At 32.1% G+C, this 24002-nt stretch overlaps 2 protein-coding genes across 5 annotated transcripts; one reads left to right on the top strand and one right to left on the bottom strand.

Annotated features, from left to right (window-relative positions):
- Positions 1-737: 737 nt before the first annotated feature.
- Positions 738-2884, bottom strand: LOC124826195 (plasmodesmata-located protein 2-like). 2 transcript variants are annotated; one of them, XM_047298959.2, is made up of 3 exons: positions 1773-2878; positions 1187-1294; positions 738-1050 (listed from the first exon to the last, which is right to left on the bottom strand). In XM_047298959.2, exons 1-3 carry the CDS (start codon positions 2545-2547, stop codon positions 1043-1045), a joined length of 891 nt encoding a protein of 296 aa, XP_047154915.1. In that variant the 5' UTR covers positions 2548-2878; the 3' UTR covers positions 738-1042. The 2 variants fall into 2 exon arrangements, with proteins under 2 accessions (XP_047154915.1, XP_047154914.1); XM_047298958.2 differs by lacking the exon at positions 738-1050 and having other exon boundaries at positions 1164-1294; positions 1773-2884.
- A 12715-nt stretch (positions 2885-15599) lies between these two features.
- On the top strand, positions 15600-20568 carry LOC148194001 ((+)-neomenthol dehydrogenase-like). Of its 3 annotated transcripts, none has more exons than XM_088096005.1 (11): positions 15600-15839; positions 16054-16145; positions 16414-16482; positions 16576-16637; positions 16747-16993; positions 17760-17818; positions 18040-18096; positions 18185-18272; positions 18395-18503; positions 19896-19993; positions 20146-20568. In XM_088096005.1, the coding sequence occupies exons 4-6, from the start codon at positions 16618-16620 to the stop codon at positions 17796-17798; spliced, it is 306 nt and encodes a 101-aa protein (XP_087952131.1). In that variant the 5' UTR covers positions 15600-15839; positions 16054-16145; positions 16414-16482; positions 16576-16617; the 3' UTR covers positions 17799-17818; positions 18040-18096; positions 18185-18272; positions 18395-18503; positions 19896-19993; positions 20146-20568. The 3 variants fall into 3 exon arrangements, with proteins under 3 accessions (XP_087952131.1, XP_087952132.1, XP_087952130.1); XM_088096006.1 differs by having other exon boundaries at positions 18019-18096; XM_088096004.1 differs by having other exon boundaries at positions 17975-18096.
- The last annotated feature ends 3434 nt before the right edge of the window (positions 20569-24002 follow it).

Genomic DNA, 24002 nt, shown 5'->3' with positions numbered 1-24002 from the left:
CCATTCATTATTTTTCTTAGTTCCTAATACCAAATCAATCCACACTCTTTAATAAAAAAATAAAAACAAATATATAAAAAAGAAATATTAGTAGTAAAATATACTTCCTTTTCTAAAAGATGTTTTTACATATATTTTATAGTCTCTATATAATAATGAATTTCAATAAACAGTAACAAAAATTAATTAAATTAATTTCCATAAACATATAATAAAGTAATGTTTGAATTGTTATTCTTTAAATAAGTATTAAAATAGCTTATTAAAATATTAACTAATTTATAAATATTTCCGGCGATTCCCAAATAAAGATAGCAACATTGCTACTCAATACTTGTTATCACTCACTACACACTACGGCAATATTTTTCAATTTTTGCATTTGTAATCTTGATGTAATAAAACAGAAATAACAAACACAAAATTAGTTTCCGTGAATTAATGAATATAGAGCATACATAGAAAACATACATTGCTTACGTAGTTGAACAGCAGAACAGTTTTACCTTGTTATTCAAATGTAACATATAATATAATAATATCTATAGTAAATTTTACCACTTTAACTTACTCATATTTCTATAACATTAATTTAGAAAAAAAAAACTTACTAAAGTATTTTGTTGGAACAGAGAAACAAGACTCTTGGGAGCATGGGAGGGTTGCAACTTGCAACTTTTAAAAAGCATAAAGTCAATGAACAATTGAAAAGAAGAAAGAGAAATTTCTCACATGACTAAAGGTAAAGTCCAAAATTTTCATCCACTTGGAATGACAAACATTCATTCATTGAGTTGGGTAATTTACAGTTACACCCTTGTGAAAAAGAATCTAACTTTCATGTTCTAATCACATTGCTCTTCCCAACAACACAATATTATCTTACTACAATAACTATAACACTGAACCATTCTGTATTATTTCTGTATCAAGCATGCTCTATTTACCACAAACTTTTCCCCCTTCATCCATCAACTAAACATGCAAAAACAATGCACCAAAAAGAATAGTTTTGCCTTCTCTCAGAAATCATATTCTTCTGTCAATAATCTGTGTAAGATAAGAGCAAAAAACTATCAGAAAAATGAGCACAAAGTATGCATAACAATAAAAATAACAAAAGAGTGTATAACATATAATATAATTCATCATAAGATCATTTCTTATTGCCTCGTATAACTCATACCATCATGTTTCTTCTTCAAACTTCTAGCAAATAACAAACATATAACCACAAAAGCCACCGCAGCTACTCCTCCTACTATTATAGCAGCCGTTTTCCCTGGATTTTGCCCTGCATCACCAACAAAAACATATCACAATAGAAGATCCAAGTATGATCATACCAGCACCATATCAACCTCAGAACAACTAATTCAGTGTATGTTTAGATGAGTGTTTGCAAAATTGAACATAAATCAAACAGAAGTCATTCTGATTAGCATTGATTTTGAAGTGAAATAAATCCTTATTAAGTAATAAATAATGTTATGGTTTATGCAAACAAGTGAGTATCTATCTATAATATATTCAAATATTTCAACACGACTTTGACAGATAATTAAACTAAAACGGACACAGCATTACAAAGAGAAGTCAAGTTAATGAAACAAACACTGAAAATGACAGATTGTTCAAATTTTAGAATGGTGTTAAAACTTAAAACTTGAGGCTTCTCTTTTGCCTCCCAACTTTTGTTACATTGATATGTGTTTGGTCTGTGTAAGTAGGTAGGGTAGGGGTTAGCCATTAACAGTCACGTCATCTAGTACCTGAAGAAGATGAAGAGAACGAAGCGGATGATGAAGATGATCTAGAAGGAACCCCATTTGGGTAATAGCTATAACTGATGAAGCATTTGTGAAGAAAAACTTGTCCTGAAATAGAGCTTCCGCATTCAACCTGAGCTCTCTGCACAGCATTTTTCACACACTCCCCACAATCTGAATCACCAACATCTCCCTCACACTGCCCCATCACATACAAAGACTGGTAGCTGGTGGTGTAGAAGCCATGGCCACTGACAACCCCATTTTCCAGCACAGAGAATGCAGTGTCCCTTCTCTCCTCAAACCCTCTCCCAGCAGCATTTGTTGCCCCACAAGTCTTGTACAGCATCTGCATACCTGAGATTTGGGAGAACCCTGCAACCTCGTAAAGAACGTAGCAACCTAGTAGTTGAACCCTTGCAGCGGTGGTTTTGCCGCAGAGTTTGTCACACAAAACTGGGAGCCTGCTGACACAGTTGTAGCAGTCAGAGTTGGTGAGATCCCCTCTGCATTGGAAGAGACCAGTTATGGTGTTCTGGCCAGAGCCAGAAGTGGCCTTGTAGAACTTGGTTTTGGTGGATTGTGAAACCAATGAGCCAAAGAGTGCAGAGAGAGCCTGCGAGTACACCCCATTTGGATCTGTGAAAGAATCCTTGGAGCAGCCCTTGTAGACCAAAGTGGAGAAATCAGAAGCAGATTCTGCAACATGGGGTGCCTTAAAACATGTGAACAAAACCAACAAAAAAGGAAATAACATGAGTTTAGTAGAAAAATCCATTTCATAACTCTGGAGTCGAGGAATCAAAACATGGCAATTTGAGGAAAACCCTCTCCAATGCTCAAAGGGTACGCGAGAGATCAAGATTTGGTGTAGATTCTTTGGCCTTTTTCTTCTGCTTTTTGCCTCATCTAAAGCTCAAAAGATTTGGCCTTTTTTCTTTGTTGAGTGACTAAGAATTCTGGTTTTGTGGTTCTCGATGGAGTTGGGATTCACTTTCGCTTGGATATCCTAAAACCTCAGTAGATGTGGAGATGTGTGAGCTGCATCTACCATTTTTCTCTCTCTACAATGAGTACAGTGTAGAAAGTTAAAAGGAAAAATAAAGGGTGTATAGTATATAGTTTTCAAAACGAAAAAGAAAATGTTGTATAGTTTTGCAAATGGCTTGTTAGTTTTTTTTTTCTTTTGTCTTTTTTATTATTATTTAAAGAGCATGAAAATTGGAGTGTTTGAATGGTTTAATACTCGGCGGCTGCATAACGCGATTTTGTAAAGAGTGCTTCTTTCTCTACCTCACCACTTTCTTTCTTAACCTTTAAAAAGTTTGTTATGCCCTTCGAATTAAAAAAAAAAAAGAAAAAAGACCTAATTAAATGTTATGGTCATAAATTTTCACCCATTTTTACTAACTTAATTAAATAATGTTTCTATATTCTCATTAGACATTCACTTTTTGTTTTCATTCTTCATGCCTTCTTATTCTTTTTCGTATTCGTGGTTCCTTTCTTTGCATTAGTGGTTTCGTTCATTGATTTGATGGTGATCCCGCTCCTCCTTCTAGTGTGGTTATGATGGTGATCCTCGTTCGCAGTGTGGTACTCGTGGTGACTCTTGTTGTGGTGTTGTGTGTGTGAGGTAACACTTATGGTAAAACTCTTCAACAGCATTCAAAAATCGATTAAGACTTTCCTGGTTTTTGAAAACCAATTAAGAAATTAATGGATTTTAAAAATCGTAAATTTTTTTAACTAATTTTTGAAAGTCAACAATTTTAGAAAACTAGTTAAAAATTTAATGAATTTCGAAAGTCGACATAACTATTTTGAAAACGGTTATATTCTTAACTGGTTTTTGAAAAGAATATAACGGTTTTTTCGAAAATCGATGCTCTTCAACGACTTTCGAAAGTCGATTAAGACCTCACCAATTTTCGAAAGGTAATTAAGGAATTAACGACTTTCGAACTTAAGTTAAAAATTTATTTTAATTCTTTTCTATTTGATTTAGTTTTATTTTTTTTGTTAATTAGTTTTTAATATTGTAGCATTTTATTATCATTATTGATATTATTATTAGTATTTGATGATTCATGGAGTAACCAACATGTTTATCATATGGGTCATTATTATTTTTAGGTGTAATATTTTAAGATAAACAATTATCTTTTTGAGTTGATGGATTCACAAATAAATTCGAGCTTTGTATCAGAATTTTCTTCTTTCATAAATGAAGTGGTGGAGTGTGATTATACAAATACTTTTACAATGGGTACAATATTTCCCTTAAGCGATGAGTTAATTGAATGGGTTCGAGGAATTGCATTCGATCTTGGATTTGTTATTGTTATTATAAAATATATACAACAATTGGTGAACCAAGAAGAAAAACACTCATGTTGTTTGATTGTGAAAGGAGTGAGAAGTATAGAAAGTACAAACCTGATGTTCAACCGACTGTATCCGACACAAGAAAATGTGAGTGTCCCATTAAGTTTAGGAGCAAACCCTATTCTAATGCAGAGGGTTAAGTGTTAAAAGTAATCTGCAACAAGTATGCTCGTTTCGTGCACTCCCAATAGACATTTCTCAACCAGCTCAACCTAACTTTGAGACCACATGCCTGTAAAATATCAACTTCAGTCTTAATGTGGTCCACGTTAAAAGATCGACAATAACAAACCAAGCTTTTTCAAATTTCAACGGCTCGATCTCACAAAATTGTCCTATAATAGGTAGGTGAAGTAGCGACGACACGTCATCTAGTGTGAAGGTCATCTCACCCACCGAAAGATGGAAACCATTGGTCTCAAAATGTCATCTCTCAACATATACAAATATCAATCTCTCAACATACACCAATATCAATCTCTTATCGGCGTAATCATACAATAAGTTAACCAAGGGCAATAAATCATAATTCATCGCAAAAGGCTTAATTGTCTCACGATATAGGCCAAATTTATAACTTTTTTTTCTATAGGAGATTAACTTGATCTCCCCTCCATCCTATACAATAACAAAATATATAAAAAATAATAATTCAAACTACTTATTACCAATTAAAATTTAAGTTGTGTACTAACACAACTTTGTCATAAGCCAAATGCAACATGTTGCGTATAATGAGTCAGCAACGATGTGTCTCGTCGACCTTCTCAGAATCCACCTACTTCCTCTTCTTGTTGAGCGACATCCTCCTGCTTAACAACATGCTTCTGTTGCTCTTTAGTAACATCATGTTCCTCAATGACATCAACATCAGCTTCTTTAGTTCGTCTTTTATGAGTTGATGTTGTGTGATGAACTCTCACCAGAATAGGTAGATGCACCTATTGTTCTAGCCATATCTATGACCACCAAAATATACAAAAACAAAATATATTAAATACTTAAATATCCAAACAACAAAAAATAATAAGCTATTTAAATATTTCAAAATAAAATAAAATACAAGATAAATATATTAATAAACTTAAAAACTCTCAACACATAAATTAACAAAACATAACAAACAAAATAAATTTTAAAAAAAAAGTAAGAAAAAAATTACAAAATTTGAAGAAAAAACAAAAAAATATAACAAAACAACAAATACTAAATCCATAAAACATTTCTCAAGAAAGAAATTAACAAAACATAAAAAACAAAATAGATTTTTAAAAAAACAAAAAAAATTACATATGAAGAAAAAGCAACACAATATAACAAAACAATAAATAATAAATCTATAAAACATTTCCAGATAGAAATTAGCAAAACAAAAAAAATAAAATATATTTTTAAAAAGCAACAAAATTTAAAAAAAAAATACAAAGTATAAAAAAATAGAAAAACCTATTCGCAACAATATACAATAAACAAACAAAATAAATTTTTAAAAAATGACAAAACATATTAATCTAAAAACCTAAACAAAATATAACCAAAAAAACCACAAAACATATTCAAAATATAAGAAAAAAAGTAATAAACCTAAACAAATTTTCTAAATACATAAATTAAAAAAGAAAAAACAAATAAAATTTAAAATAACAATAATTCAAATCCGTCCACTCCTTAACCGGTTTTTGAAAATTGGAAAAGTCTAAATCATGTTTCAAAAGTTGGTTAACGACTCGACAAGTTTTGAAATTTGATGAGTCCTTAACCGACTTTTGGAAATTGGCTAAGGTTTCATCGATTTTGAAAATATGATTAAGGTTTTGCTAGTTTTTGAAAATCAATTAAGACTTCGTTGATTTTCGAAAACCGACGAGTCCTTAACCAATTTCTGAAAACCAACAAAACCTTAATCGATTTTCGAATACCAATTAAGTCTTGAATGTATTTAATTCACGTTCTTTTTCCATAACAACAACATCCAATGCAGATAAACCATAAACAATGTTTTATTCTAATCATTCTCTATTATTTATAAATCATAATCCCAAACAATGAACCAAATCCACTTACTTGGGATGAAAAGAACGACATGCAAAGGAGGAATAAGAGGGATGGAGAGCCAGGAACAAAGGAGAGAAGGAAAGTAGTAAACGAAGTAAACAAATGGGAGGAGAGCCAGGAACAACATCACAATGGATGAGAGGTAGGAAGAGCGCAACGGTAGTGGAGAAGAGAGCAAACAGAACGCACAAGCAAAGGGAAAGGTGAAAAGTAAAATTTTTTTACTTTGTCAAATAACTTTTACCTTGGTCAAACTATCATAGGGATAATCTAGTAAATATTTAAAAAGTTGGAGATGTAGGGAGAAAGTGGTGAGGTGTAAGGAGAAACACTTTATTATAAATAATAGTCCACAATATTACTTTTAAATATAACCCATCAAATTAAAATGAATGATGTTGAGGAGTCCAATTAAATAATAATTTAGACTAAGATAGGATCATCTACTATGTAAAATCATTTAACAAAAATAAAAATATATAATTATGTACACATATGTTCCCTAATCTCAAAGAAAATAAAATATAATTTATATTACTTCTTTGAAACTTAAAAATCAGTGTTTTTTTAAAACTATATAAGTATTTATGTCAAAAAATACTTTTTATGTCGGTTAAAAAAACTTTTAATATCGATTTTTGAAACAATATAGAAAAAGGAGTATAGAAAATATTCGACTTTTTATATCGATTTTAAAACAAATATAAAAGTTTCAATTTTTATACTTGTTTTGAAACTGATATAAAAACTTCACTAAAGAGGGATAAAGTTGTGTATGAGGCATACTATTTATATCGGTTATTGCCAAAACAAGTATAAAAGTCTCACTTTTATATTGGTTATGGCTCTAACAAGTATAAAAAGTGTAACTTCTCTTACTAGATGAATAATCAAGTGCACCATAATATCAAAGAATGATGGAGGAAAGTACATATCCAACTGACATAATATGACTACAACCTCTTTTTCTAGGTGATCTAACTTGTCAATGTCGATAACTTTACTACATATTCCATTGAAAAAGAAGCACACCAGTTGACGTGTATCTAACATTCATAGGCAATATATCTCGAATAGCCACTAATAGAAGTTGTTGCATTAATACATGATAATCATGGAATTTTAACCAAGTAATTTATAATCTTTCATGGATACAACTCGTTTAAAATTAAAAGAATAACACAGTGGAAGTTTAACATCTTGTAAAAACTCAAAAACTTATCTTCTCTTGTTTACACAATGTGTGACATGTTGTAGGCAAGTATGTTCGCTTTCCATGTCATATTGGAGCTAATTGTTCTCTTATATCCATTTCAATCAGGTCCAAGCGAGCATTGAGTCCATCTTTCGCCTTCCCTTGAACATTGAGTAGTGTTTCGATAATATTGTCACATGTTAAGACAAGATCGTCTAAAAAAACGAGATCGTTTAGCATTTCCTGTTTTGAAGTTTAACAAACAATGTTGAAAGAAATAAGCGTTTATCAATATAAATCATTTATTAAATAACGTTTTGTGAAAACAACATTTTCTAGCATATATCATTTAATGGAAAATGTTCAACAAAAAACCTAAAAAAAGGAAACGTCTAAGTTTACACTTAATAAAACAGTGAAGCTTAAATTATGGCTTAATTGGTCATTTGGTACCCACTTTCAGGGCAGTGTGTGTACTTCATACCTGCTTTTAAAATAGTTTCAATCTTGTCCCCAAACGGTTTAATGTGCATCAATCAAGTCATTATCATTAGTTTTTCTTATATGGTGTTAACTGGTTGGTGAAGTGGCAAAGCAGAAGATCTATGTGTAACCATTTATAAATGCACAGTGCAAATTGAGTTGTTGAGGTGTGATTTTAAAGGTGAATTTTGAAGTTCGAGGTTTGCCCTAGTTCTTCTTTGTGCATTGTTCTTCTGTATCCATTGTCTTCTTCTATTTCTCGTCTGGTGTTCTATTTGTGCGAGCTTGTTGGTTAACTTTGGTTTTGAATAGTTAATGGTTCATGAAGGGTGCAATGTCTCGCAATCACGGTTGTTCGTCTTGCTCTTGGGGGTCATAAAACCACAACATGTCATCTTATGGTGGTTCATCTAGGGGATCTGGTGGACTACCATTTTTTCATTGTGGAGAGGTTGTAGTGTTGAGAGTGGCTAGAACTGTTAAGAATAGTAGGTGAAAATTTTGGGGTTACCCTAACTACAAGGTTTGATTTGGGGTATATTTTATTCATGTTAATAATTGTTTGATGTTAATTAAATGTTTGATTCTCATCGATTTTTTTGAACAACGAAGTGGAAATGAAGATTCTTAAGGGTGTTGTAGTTGGTGCATCTAATAAACATGTTATAAATTCCAAAAACATTGGAGTAAAAGGCATTCATCTTTAATACACATAACCTGCTAATAAAGATAAATTAGGCAGACCATAAATTGTACTGCAAATACAGTTCATATTAATTCAAAATACATTTGAATACATAACATTGTTCTTAAAAAAACGTAACGTGCTAAGATATATAGGTATGTTTGGAAATGCAAATAAGCTGGCAATAAAAGTATATACATAAATAATGTTTCATCATTTTGGAATTGGACCCCTCCTACATGGCAATTTATATGTAATTATGAGTGTTGTAGTTGGTGTAGGAGTTAGTGTGGTTGTTGGGTGTGTTGGTGGTCTTCAATGGTGTTGTGTTTGAGGAGCTTATGGTTAACTATTTTTTTGTGTCCAAGTTGTCTGCATATCTCATATCTTTTACGTGTAGCACCTTGTCTTAGTTGTGTATCATCTTTCTTCAGCTCCCAAAACTCTAGTCTTCTTTTCTTTTTTGGTCTTCCAGGCAACACTCTTTTAGGTGGAGGTAAAACATCATTGTTACAAGTTATTTCCCATATAGATGAGGACTGTTGACAAGGTATATCATTGAAAGGTATATTTCTTCATTGGTTGACCTAGTAAACCAGTGTATGATATAATATTCTCCATTGATGTTTAAGACTCTCATTGTAGTCAGTGCGTGACAATAAGACATTCCTGTTATAGTCCATTTCCTGTAACTACAATCGAGTTTATCTATGTTCATCACAAACTTCTCACCAATCATGGACGTGTGCCTAACCTCAATCAATTTTTGTCCTGCCCAACTATAAAATGAATTGAAATTATAATAGCGCAATGCATAACTAATCATGAATAAATATATCAAGCCACAATCATACCTAGGAATCTAATATTTAGTCTTCTGTAATTCCTTTTGTAGTATTTTTTTTTTAATTCTCGGGTAAAGGGAATCTTCACATGCATTTATCTTGTTTATATTTGTTGTCCATCTCTTCATGAGGTAAAGTCGAATGTCTTCAATCATTGTTATGATGGGCTTACTCCTTGTTGTCATGATTTCACTGTAAAATCCTCTGACATATTATTCACAAGTGTGTCACAAGTAGTTGTTGCTTTGAACCTTGACCTTGGCTTTAACCAAAATCTACTTCAGAAGAAATGAAACATTAAAAACAACAACAACAAAATTGAAATAATGAACATGTTTTTGTGTTTTGAATTCATACCTTGGGGAAATAGTTACCAAATGTTTAAAGGCATCTTCATTCAACTCTTTAATGTCTCTCATAACTGCCTCCCATGCTTAAGGGTGTGTGGATGATGTTGCCTCCCATAATAGACATTTCAATTTTTTTCTAGGGAATTTCTTCCTAAAAACTACATATATATGACAAACATAAAACCTTTGATCCACACCAAGTAAAAGTTGTTATAATGGTTGCAAAAGTCCCTATGGAAGTTGTTGACAATATAACGGTTCAGTTATGAAAGATTAAGAAAAGAAATGTATAATAAAACTAAAAACAAATATACAACTCACTTTCTGTTGTTCTGAAATAAATGTAAATTTTGAGCATAATTCAACCTCACTAAGATCGTCAATCAACCACTTTAAAAACCAAGTCCATGTTTCCTTATTCTCAACTTCAACAATAGTGTATGCCAAAGGAAGCATTTGGTCATTATCATCTCTTGCAACAGCTGATAACTGTTAACGGTTGAAAATACCGTTATCTGTGATGTAATTTTGGTACTAAATACACCCTTCTCTGCTTAGAAACTTGCTTGGAATCATGTTTTTCTGTTAAGTTGTGTGAATAAGAGAGTTGAGGTTGAATTTGATGATTTATTGACTAATTCCCTTTGTTTTGATAGAAAATGTGTTAATATGGAAAACAGGGATAAAGTGCTACGGAGATAGAACTCAGAAAGGTCTAGAAAAAGCACCAGAAGGAAGGAAGCTCGAGGCTTGGGCGTCCTTTTTGGAGGCTTGAGCATAGCAAACCACCGCTCACCGGCTGGGCGCCCCTTTTTAGGGTGCCTAAGCGTCAATAGCACGAAACTCGGGCGTCCTCTAGAAGGCTTAAGCGCAGGAAGTGCCGCTCATCGCCTGGGCGCCCTTTTTGGGGCACTTGAGCGTCGAACGTAGGAGGCTTGGGTGACCTCTATAAGGCTTAAGCGTAGGAAGTGTCGCTCATCGCCCGAGCGCCCCTTTTGGGGCGCTTGAGCGCCAGACGTAGAAGGCTTGGGCGATCTCTGAGAGGCTTAAGCATGGAAGACCACCGCCTCGCCGCCCGAGCGCCCTAAGTGGGGCGCTTGAGCGTCATTCTCCCGGGCTTGGGCTTTGTTTCTGTTCTGCTTCCGTTCTATTTAAAGGACCCAAGCGTCTTAGGTTTGGTATCTATGGCTGGAGCAGCACAACAACACACTCTTTCACTCTCTGAAGGCGGATTTGGATGCGAAAGCATCCTTCCTCTACTTTTAGGGTTTTGCTATCTCATGTTTTTCCATTATTCATCTAGTTTCTCCATGTCTATGAGGAACTAAACTCTATTTGTTATTGGGGAATCATGTAACCTTGTGAACTCTCATGTATTTGAATTGATTCTTAATTCCATATGCTTTTTCATTAATTGTTAGAGTAATTCATCTGTGCTTATTACATGTTTTGTTTAACTAATTCATCACATGATTTATGAATTGCATGAGTTCTGAAAGGTTCCTTACAATTCAGGTTCTTGTTGAATTCTCCCAAGAGTAATATTTCTTAGGGATGAGGGTATGAATCTTGGTCGTCTTAAGCTCTTGATCTTCACATTTAATTGCTAGGAATGCCAGGAATTGCATGAACTGGTGGTTAAGGACTAACTTATTCGCCGAGGGATCGGGCTTAGGTGATTTAGTGAGTGACATTAACAATAATGCATAAAGAAGAATTCTTACGTACATGAGAGGGAACTTGGTGAAATCTAACCCCAACAACATACTCATCTCATTATAAACAACATTCATTCATCTTTATGTTACTCTACTAGTGATCAAACTGCATTCATATTTAATTTTTTGTTCTTGCATCTTAAACCAATGATTTCATTTTATTTGAGTCTTAATTAATCGAGTCATCACACAACTGTTTAGTGCCGAGAGTCTTCTGGGATACGATACTTGGTTTTACCATTTTATATTACTTGTGCGATTTGGTACACTTGTCAATCCATCAACAAGTTTTCGGTGCCGTTGCCGAGGATAAAAAATGTTGTTAACAATAACAACTCTCCACCATATTTTCCTTTCAAAAAACAACCATTTAAACCAATAAAAGGCCTACAACATATAAAGTTATCCTTGCATACCTTCAAACACACATACAATCTCTTGAAAATTGGGTCGTTCTCATTGCTTTCCACATTTACTTTCACTGTAGATTCAAGATTTGACCTCAGAAGCGCATTTTCATAGTCATATACTCTTTTAAATTGTTCTTAGAAACAACCATCAATGTTGTGTAAGTCATTTTGTTGCCCTAAAGGCCATAGACCTAGATATATTAGTGTTCCATTTCCTACAAAAAAAATTCGAAGGTTAGTGAGATTAATATTTGGATTTTTCTCTTATTATCTTCTCTAACCTGTCACTTAATCACTTTGAAGTGATTAAATGGACATTAAATTCTCTACCACAACTATGGTTGTTGATAATTTTCCTTAACTGCCATGTACTATGTGAAGCCCTATAAAAACAATAAGCATACCCTTGACATTTTTCTTTTGCACCACAACATTTAACAGATACTCATGTTTATCATTTCTAAAAATCTTCAATTTTTACCATTGTGAACACCATAGGTTCTAAAGGCTTCAGTGAACTCTTCATTTTCAGTGTAGTATGTGCCAACCTCTCATTTATAGTCTTCCATAGTTTTGGGCATTGAGAATATCCCAGTTTCCATATCAGTATCTATCTTCATCTGATGACTCACAAAATTCAACACTGTCTAAACTTTCATATTCCCATTCAATGTCTAACAAACCTCTATCATGTAAAGATGACATTCCAATGGATGACCCAGTTCTCATTTCAACTTTGATACTCCTTTTCATAATTCATCTTCAACTTCATCTCCATTAATGCTAACATCCACTAAATCATCTTCACTTAAAATGTCATGTTCGGACTCATTACAACTACTAAGATAAAAGTCATCCTAATTGTGACCCTCTTCACACTGCCCATCTCCTTCCACATTAACTTGTTCTTGACAATAATCGTATCCCTCTCCATTAAGTTCTTCTTGACAATCACTCTCTCCCTCCACATCAACCTCATGCAGACCCTCTTCCTCCAAACCAACCTCAAGTACACCTTCTCCTCCAAACCAACTTCAGGTGCACCTTGTCCCTCCTAACCAACCTCGAGTACACTCTCACCCTCTAAATGAACTTCAGATACATCCTCTCCCTCTAAACCAACATCAGGAAAACCCTCTTCCTCCAAACCAACATCAAGTAGACCTTCTCCCTCCAAACCAACATTAAGCAAAACCTCTCCCTCCAAACCAACCTCAAATACACCCTCTCCCTCCAAACCAACATCAGGTACACCCTTTCCCTCCAAACCAACTTCAGGTACACCTTCTCCCTCTAAACCAACATCAAGTACACCCTCTCTCTCTAAACCACTCTCGTTACAATCACCCTCAACAATAAAATATTCCAACATATTTATTATGCGAGGTTGGAACACCATGTGTACAACATACAGGTGAACTTGACCATTAAGTGTGACAATGTTCATCATATGACATGCACCTTTGTCATTGGACAACATGTTCCAACCTTCCTTCCAACACAGAACCTCCACCTATTGAATACCATAATTCTTGAACATTCTCATTACCCATCTCTATCATAATGGAAAATATCTCAAAATAGCTCCATTTGTCTGGGTCACAGGATAATGTACTGCTTTCTACGTCGTATTTTAATAACCCATTATTAACAAATTTTCCACCATGGTGAAACACTACTTTATACGTGTTTTGTACATCTCAACTCATATGTGTCTATATAACTATATATATATATATATATATAACTATATATATATATATAACTATATATATATATATATAACTATATATATATATATATATAACTATATATATATATATATATAACTATATATATATATATATATAACCTTATCAAACGCAAAAATTACCAAACAATATGAAAGATATTACATTTCATACCACAAATAGACCCATACACCAATTTCAAATGAGAGACCACAGTGAAAACAACATCAGACATAATGGGGGATAACAATTGTCAACTTGTTCGATAAAAAAATATGCATTCAACCACATTACACGCAAAATTACAAAGATAGACAACATAGAAACACAAAAAACATATAAAATACTAACCCTAAAATGACACGCACAATCACACTACAAAGACGCACAACTTAGAAACACCACACCAATGTCAAAAACACTAAAACGACACACACAATCGCATATGTTGAGATTGTTGATAGGGGGAGCACTAGTTTAGCTGAACCCAAAATCTTAGTAATATTTAAGTTTTTGATGATGACAACGCATAATTAATAACACATGTGTATTGTGTTTTACATGTTCTATGCTTATATGTTATATGCGTATATGAGAACATGATTGTGTTATATATGTGTTGTTCATTGCATTTCATTGTGTTATATATGTGATTTTATACATGAATGCATGACACATGTTTTTAGATGAGAAAAACCACAAACACTAATGTTGAATTTTAATTGTGTAGCAAAACAACAATTTTAAGTCGATTACATTATGGGATGAATCGATTAAAACTCGTGTCTTTGCACAAACTATTTTCAAGAGTGTTGTGAGAGTTTTTCAAAGAGAAAAATTTTCAAAACTTGGCTTAACATTGTTGCATAATCGATTGCATGCGATATGTATTTACAACGGCTATAATTTTTAAATGTGTTGACCAAGCATTAAATGCTATTCGACTGCATTAATTGTGAATTCAATTAATTGCTTTGACTGAATTGGTGTGTTCGACTGCATTAGTAGCAAAGTCGATTATGTTGCGTCTGATACAAGTTTATCTATATATTGACACGAATTTGATTTATGTATATACTTTTTTTATTCTAACATTTTCATATTCTTTTGTAGAAAAGTGTAAAGTTTACAGAAACAGAAAAAGCTCCAAGAAACTAGTTTGATTGTGGTGATAAACTAATTGTGATTTCTTAAAGAGCAAGATTGCTGAGTTTTCAAAGTCTGATCTATCTGCACATTTGGGTGTCTACTGCAAGATCAGGTTCTACAATCTGTTGAAGATTGGGTTGAGTTCCCTGTTGTGATTACAAGAAGAAGGACGTGTTGCGTTCTTAACATTGAGGGTGCCTCAAAGAGGTTGGACTGCAGGAGAGGCGATTCTTGCTGCTAGTCTGTTTATGTACTGCCTATATTTTGATTAGAGGGTTAGAGAGGTGTTTTATATTTTTGACGTGAGGTCTATATAAAATCTTGTTGTAAAAACCTATCATTATAGTGCATTGCTTCTTGTGGTTGGAAGGACACTGGATGTAGGCTTGGCCGAACTAGTATAAAAACTCGGTGTTTGATCTTTCTTATCCCTACTCTTTTACATTCAATCAATTATACTTTATACGCATTCGATTAAATTTCCACTGCATTGAAAATCTTTTAACTTGCGTTTCAAGAAAAGTATAAAGGCATCTCTTTTGGTGAAAAAAGATTTTGAAAGTTTTAAATTTTATACTTCACCAATTCACCCCCACTACAAGAAAATTGCATTTTATATACTGATTATTATATACGGATTTGAATCCGTATATAATAAAAATGTTACATACGGATATTATATACGGATTCGTTATATACAGATATTATATACGGATTTATTATATACGGATTTTATATACGGATTTATAATTAATTAATAAATAAATAAAATTAAGTTATTTTAAGTCGTCAACCCTTTCTTTTTTTCTCACTCGCGCTACAACCATTTCTTGTTTGGAAAAAGGGTCGAGGCACTCCCACCACCAAACCTATTCTTCTTTCTCTTTCACTTCAACCCTTCCTAAATCAGTGTTCTGGTCGTGGTTCTCTCTCGTCGAGCCCTCCTTCCCCTTCTGTGGAGCCTCGGTTCTCTTTCGTTGAGCTTTCGTAGGTCGCGCATTGAAACCCTAATTTTCCCTCATTCGAACCATGATTGTGCGGCCTTGGTACCATGGTTAATTGGTAAGTAATGTTTAATTCTCATTGAGCTAAATTTTTGAATTGCAAAAACCCTAATCCTCTTTTTCTCTCATCCATTTTCGATTTATGCAATTCCTCGCGTGATAAGGTTCTATTTCTTCCCCGCAAAGCTATTTTGCACGAATTTCTTTTTTCTACATTTATTTCCTCTTGTTAATCACCCAAGATTTAAAGCTTTTGTTGCACTAAAAAACAGATACTTTTCGTGCTTGCGTTTTGATTTTCGCAATGGCCTCCAAAGCTCCTAGATCGAGGATTGGTCACGAGAGTAGAGCCAAACTGCAAAAGGTTAGTTTGCGTGTTCATCTTCTTCATAGTCGTCTCTCAGCTTTTTAATTTGTTTTTGTTTTTTGTTTGGATAATTCCGGCTTTGAATGATACTGCTGTTACTGGTTGAGAAATTAAAAAGAAACTTATTAATAATTATTTAAATAACACTTGTGGTGATTGAAATTGACTAATAAGAAAAAGAACGGTAACAGAAAGAATAGTAAATATTTTATTCTTTTTCTATGAAATCTATTTTCAAGTTTTTTGTCCTTTTCATTTGGCACAGAAAGAAGCAAGACATAATCGACAGGCACTGTAGAAGATTGTAGTTACAGACATGCCGGCTTGAGCATTGGTATTCTTAGTAATGAATAGGAAACCATAATTTGTGGAATTCATATTCAGAGCTCAAAGATATGCATAAATAACAACTTGGTAACCATAATAGGTTTGTAATAAGCTGCATATCAGTTCATAGTTGAAACTGAAGATGGGGGAAGCTACAGAGAGGTATTCTTGCTTTTTCTCTCACAAGTTTGAGATACCAATTATATTGCTGTATTCAAAATATACATTTTCTGAGTCCCTTTGACCTTTGGGATGTGGTTGAGTTGATCAGGTATGCAGTGGTGACAGGAGCAAATAAAGGGATTGGATTAGAGATAGTAAGGCAGTTAGCTTCAGAAGGAATAAAGGTGGTACTCACTGCAACGAATGAAGAGAGGGGTCTTCAAGCATTGGAGACACTCAAAGCCTCTGGTCTTTCTCATCTACTGTTGTTTCATCAGCTAGATGTGGCTCATGATGCAAGTGTAGCTGCTTTTGCAGCTTTTATCAAATCCAAATTTGGTAAACTTGATATTCTGGTAAAATCAGACTTTCATGCTTCTCTCTTTTGTTTGTTCTAAGTTCAAGTTTGTCTCATAAATCTTCCGTGCTTAAGCTTCACTGAATGAAAACTTTAAAGACAAAATTATTTTATTATAGTTTTTAAGATGGTATCAGTATAATCTAAAACTTGTTTTGTCGTGCCTCTCTTATCTTCTGCTATCATATTACTCACTAATATCAAGAAGTATGCTTGAGATCTTATATTTATTAGAGATAAAATAAATTTATTATATATAAATGGAAACAAATCAAATTTTTCCAAGTTTGTTTCATTAAGACGTTTGAATATTTCTTATTATTTCTCTTTCTAACTTTTCATGAAAATCTCATCTCCAACCAAAGTCTTCTGTTTTTTGCTCATTTGTTAAACGAATTCATTGGGTTTGTATAAAAATTGTTCAAACCTGTTGGTGTGTGCATTAACCATTACTTTTAATGATACTTTTAAGACAGTAGAGGCACTAGAGGTTAAAAAGAGATTTCATTGAATCAATTTGACAGATTCCTTTTACATCTAGTCATCATTTGATTAAGATAAATTTTTGTAATGGCTTGAAGGGAATCAATTCTTTACAAATGGTAACCTTTTGTTTTAGCATGTTTCAATATGAAATGTTGTTCTATGCAGGTTAACAACATTTACAAATGGTATATATTTTGTTTCCCAGATATATTTATCTATGGTTTGGTTAATATCTTAAAAGGAGTTATATAATTTACAATGTGTGAATTGACTTGCAGATAAGATACTGGACAAAAGCAATGGAGATGTGGCTATAGATACATATCACCGTTATAAGGTATATGATTTCTTCAAAGTAGTATTTTATTAAGTCATTCTTAAGATATGATAAATTAATTCTTACTATATCTTGAGTATTGTGTTTGTTTTTAGTTTATTCTATTTTAATCGTTGATGCAATATAATAACATTTACATTATACATAAATTTACAGGAAGATGCTAAATTTATGAAGAATATGAACTTGGATTCATACAGATTCTCGATTTCTTGGTCCAGGATTCTACCAAGTAAGTCAAATGCTGAACAATGTCATCAACGAACTATTGGCTAATGGTAAGGTTCAAACTCAGATTTCTTTTATCTCATCACATTCTTCTGTTATCAATGGTGGTATATGACAATTAAATATGAACATTTGTAGGTATAAAACCACTGGTAACTCTTTTCCATTGGGATCTTCCCCAAACTTTAGAAGATGAATACGGTGGCTTCCTAAGTCCTCTCATAATGTGAGTTTTGATTCCAAAGTATTAATTACTTTACTCTTGGAAAATTCAATAGCTAGTTTTGTTGATCAAACACCTGTATCATACTGGATTGAACTTCATTAAACTTTTCTTTGTCATTGCAGGTTGGAAAAGCTATAACAAAAGATGATAAAGCTCAAACATAATTGTTCTGGTTGTGATTACAAGTTGCTAAATTAGTATTGAAGTCCAAAGTGTTATTACTACAGAGAGGTATATGATTCAAATGCTACATAAATATTTTATTGTATTAGTTGGTTAAAATCTTGTTTAATATATATTTGTATAGTGTGGATGCAGGGCATATATATTTATTGTATGGGATGTTAGTCATGATTGATATATTGTTATATATATTACATTTATTACACCTCTAACAGTAGAAGTACAACTAACAATGGAAATTCAAAATCAAATGCAGACAGTTTAGATGCATTGAGAAAGGATCCTGAAGCTGTCACCTCTAACAGTAGAAGTACACAATTCCTTTTTTTGATGTTTTGGTCACTCAATTGTATGGAACTAGTAATTAGAGGAAAAAAATTAATAAGAGTAAATGCATATTGTTGCAGTGACTGCAAAACTGTTTGTCCACTTGATTAGTATGCCAGAATCAATTGATGTCTGATTCACAAGAAATGAAAAACTTGTCAATTTCCAAATTCAAAACGATAGAATTTATAAACACACCCTAATGCCTATTATTTCGAAATTATAAAAAACTAATCAATCAATTTGTGGAAATTAGTTAATTCAGATTTTAAAACGTTTTTAACTTCTACATCTGACTTTTACTGCATGACATCACTAAAATGATAGCATTCTGTTTTTCAAGAGTTGAAATATTACTTGTACTTTTAATGTTTTTTCATTTCACAATTTAAGGGGGCTAAAATCCATTGGTTTGGAGAAGTTTGTTGCTTGTTAATATAATAAAAGAACTCCATCGGTACAGTTTTTGATTGGGTTATACCTTTTAGTACTAAATAAAAAAAATCAGGGTGGGTTATTACTTCTATAAGTTTTGCCACATGTACCTGTTTGTATGTTGAATTGGAGACTGATGCAAGCTGATTGAAATTGGAAGTAATTTAACATGTTGTTATTTATACTAATTGTTGTTTTGTTTTTCAAACAAGAGTACATAATATCAACTACAAAACCTAGACCCTGCTGTTACACATTTTTACTATATTAAATGAAAGTGTTTCATTTACTCTTGGAAACTGTTGCCAAAACTTCCTTTTACTTCATACACAATATGACCTTATGAACTCGGGTAAATGCCTGTTGAAAGATGCCATGCCATTTACTTGCTGTAAGAAAAAGAAGTTTGTGCAATCCTAGATGCATTATTTTCTTAAATTTAATTTTGGTCAGTGCTCATCCTTTTTTTGGTTCTATGAATTTGTTTTATAAAATTATAAAACAATTTTTAATGTGTACATCTATGGGAAATAAGCATTTCATATTTCCCAACTTTAAAGCTTAGGCCCTTACAATATGGTTTCATAGGTGCTATAAACATCTATTACTGGAAAGATGATGAGTGTTAATCTATCTTTCATGAGCGTCTTGCAAATTATTGACTGATTCTTGCTACAGAAATGCTTGAGAGGGAGAAAAGTTGTCAGAACAGAACAGTCTAAACTACGAGAGAAATTTCTTAGCATCTATGGGGAGAACTGTCAGAATTTACACAGGTGAAATTGGATTGTTTACTCTGAATTGTTGCATGACATCTATTTGCTTCCTTTCACTCGGTTTCTCTAAAAATTATTTATTTATTTAGTGTAGTCTGACCCAAACTCTGCACTATTATAACTGAAGTTAATGCCACTTTATTTGCATTCAGGAATGCTTTTGGTCCAGATTCAGATTTCGTCCGTCAGTTCCTCTATTTCTTTAATGCAGTGGCAAAAATAGCAGTGGTGCTGCTATCCAGGAGCTGGATTTGTCCAGCAACTTTTTCAACGGGACACTTCCAAATTCTTTGCTCGAGAACTTGGCAGCAGCTGCTGCAGTTGGAGGAAGTTTGGTGTCTTTGAATGTTAGTAATAACAGCTTCATAGGTCATATTCATACTAAATTTGATAGGAAGTGTTTTATGATCTATTTAATTTATCCTTCACTAATAATTTATTTCAAAAGTCATATATATGTTGATTAATAGTGTTGGTGAATATGCATTAGGGATAAGTTGTATTATAGTGTATATACTGTAAGGTCTGCTTGTATATTGTGCATGGGAAACTGCTATAAACAGAGTATTTATTTAGCTCTTCTGAAACCATTATATACGGATTTATCCGTATATAAGTTATATACGGATAAATCCGTATATAATTTCCGTATATAAATTATATACGGATTTATCCGTATATAACTTATATACGGATAAATCCGTATATAATTTCCGTATATAAGTTATATACGGATAAATCCGTATATAACTTATATACGGATAAATCCGTATATAATTTCCGTATATAAGTTATATACGGATTTATCCGTATATAAATCTAGCTACGACAGTATTATATACGGATTTTTGTCCGTATATAATCCGTATATAAACACGTATTATATACGGATTTCGGGTCTTATATACGGATTTTTGCTGTATGTAATACGATTTTTTCTTGTAGTGCCCCCTCTTGGTGTGAGAAATTGAGTCATTCTATTTTAACAGCATATATTCAACACCAACGTACTTTCAATCCAACTCACTTTGTTGCCAATGAAACTTTGATTCTTCACTTTCACTTATGTACGAACCGAATCCCAATTTATCTTGTCCCCTTTAATGTTGAATCCGTAATTTCCTTTCTAGTCAAAGCTTTGTCAATCCCTAATTTACCACGACATCAATTTCGTTTTTTATTTTTCTAAGCACTCCTAATTTCCACATCGTAGTGCCCTACATATTACATGTCAGAAAAAAAATGTCACTACATCACAAAATTTTCAAGTCAACATACACAATAAGTCAATGTTATTGATTTCAACAGCGTGAATAAAAAATAACTTAATTTATGAACATTAAACGGTTTGGGGACGAAATTGAATTTTTTTTTAAAGTGGATATCAAGCAAACACATTGTCCGAAAGTGGGTACCAAACGACCAACTAAGCCTAAAATTTTGTATATAAATAGTGTTGAACATATAAGCGTTTAAAGAAAAGAATCGTCTAGGAAAAGCACGTTAAACGATGTAATAAGACTTACAAACAGTTTTGTAAAATTAGAATTAACATGTTTTATCATCTAAAGATCATATATGAAATGCTATGCTTCCTAAATGATGTTTCTATCAAATGAGCTTACATGTGCCAAAATGTTTTGAAACGCAATATGCCTAAACGATTAGCAATGCTTAGAACATTTATTGCATGTACGAATAGTACATATTTGCTTGTATGTTTTGTTTTCTTTATCTGTGCATATCATGAAAATACAAGACTTTACTCAAATTCCTACACAAGATCAATACAAACATTAAGAGATAGGAAGACATTCCAAGAAAGTTTCCTTAGAGCTTCAAGCTCTGCAGAATCGTATAAGCTATTTTTGTCAAATTCAAGCAAAAGATTTATTGTTTAATTTTTATGATTTACTTAATTATGCACTTGAATTTTAAGCTCCAGCATAAGAACTATATACTTCTAAAGTGTATGTATATATATATATAACTAGAGTTATCATTTGAATCTCTGGCCCATAGGTTGGTCTTGACCTTTTCTAAAATCAAGTCATATTTTTTTGGCCCACTTAATATGAGAATTTTTAAAAGCCACAACCCTCAAAACCCCATGTAAAGTGGGTTGGGACACGGTTAGGGTGGGGCTAGCTCCCAAAACTAAATTAGTTCCTTTTTAATGTATTTTTAGTTATTTCTTTCATTTGCTTTATAATTCCTCTCCAACACTTTTCAAGTTTCGCATGATGTTTTATTAATATCTTTTTTTCTTGTTCACTCCAAACATCTTTCTGCAATGTTGAATACCTAAGAAAAATTATAGTTTAAGAATTTTATTGCACAAGAGTAATTCTTTATTATCTAACAAAGTAGAGGTAGTTTTGATAGAAAACAGTGTAATGATTATTTTGGACAAATTTAAAAAAATGGAAGGTAATTTATATTTGCTTCTAATCATGAAAACTTATTATTCCTAATGAATATAATATAAATATTGATTTTATAAAAAGCTATTCAAAATAATTTTTAATTATAATCATATTTTAGATATATAATTTGATTACTTTGAAAACTTGAAAATATGTTTATGTTGTGTTTGTTCAAGCTTAAAAATAAAGTAATTTTGAAAAAAAAATGTTCAAAATAAGGGATTTTTTATAAGTCCAAAAATTATTTATATTTGAATATAATCGTAAAAGCATATTTTCTTCTAATCATTCCGTGCTTTAAAAGTTTCTATGAACTTATTTTGATAACCTATTTAAAAAAGATTATATATAAATAAACTTTTAACTTAATTTTAGTTTTGACATGTAAAATATAATTAGTATGTTTCAATTTAAAAAGAAATGATTTTTTATCAAAAGAATCGTACATAAAAAAATCTAATAAATTATTATTTTTATAAAACAGTGTTAATATAACGTAAACATTTTTGTGTATCAAAATTGAATAAAATACACACAATTTTATAAAATTCAAAAGAAAAAAACTAGATATTAATACAATTGCATAATTTGATTTAGAAATGCATGACTAAAGCTTAGTGAGAGAATATTTGAATATTATTAGGAATAAAATAATTAACATGTTAAAAGAAAGTTCATGGGTTGGTCCTGACCCATAGGATTTTCTGGATATTTGGTCCTATGATCTTCTTTCATAGGATGTTTCACCCTGCACCTCCAACCCTTTTTACCCTACACCTCCAAAATTGTACAAAATCCCAAAATCGCCCCTATTTAAAACATTTTTAATTTTTAGAAAAACAGTTTTCTCTCAGATATATCTCTTTCTCTCCTTTGGATCTCATTCTTCTCCTTCCATCCTCTCTTTGCTATGCTCTGCCTCTTCGAGGCCTACAGGCAGCTTTTTCTTCTTCGTGTAGGTTGATCTTTGTTTTGTTGGTGGATCTAGACACACAATGTTCTTCGTTTTTCTCTTTTGTTGCTCTTTGTTCGTCCATTATCGTTGCCCAAATTGTTGGTGCATTGATTTGTTATATTTGTTTTCAATTTTATAGTATATTGAAGATATAGAAGAAGATTGTAGAGTAAGGATTTAGGTGATTAGAAGTTGTTCATGAGCAGTTTGACAACTGATATGCGTTGAATCAGGTTTGGAAACACGAAGGGGCTGAATCGGATGTCAAAAACTGATTCAGCCCCTTCGTATTTCCAACGCTGATACACCTATTCTTTTTTTTCTAATGATTTAATGTTATATAAATTTTTTGTTTATATTTTTCACGATTTTAAATTTTTATTTGTAATTGATTAAATTTTTTTTGTTTTCAATTATTTAATGTTTTACTTGTCTTATAGTTTTTTATTTTTTTATAATTTGAAGATATTTTGTTAGCTTTTTTAAGAAATATTAGGTTTTTTAATTATATAATTCTTTTAATTAATTAAATTTATTTTGAATTAAAATTAATTGTTTGTAATTACTTAATACACATATATTTATCAATAAGATTTTATTATTTGATAGACATATATTTATATTAATT

The sequence above is a fragment of the Vigna umbellata genome, chromosome 8 (genome assembly GCF_029865625.1).
Source record: "Vigna umbellata cultivar VRB3 chromosome 8, Vumbellata_1.0, whole genome shotgun sequence".
Lineage (NCBI taxonomy): Eukaryota > Viridiplantae > Streptophyta > Magnoliopsida > Fabales > Fabaceae > Vigna > Vigna umbellata.
This window is presented reverse-complemented; position numbering and strand designations above follow the sequence as displayed.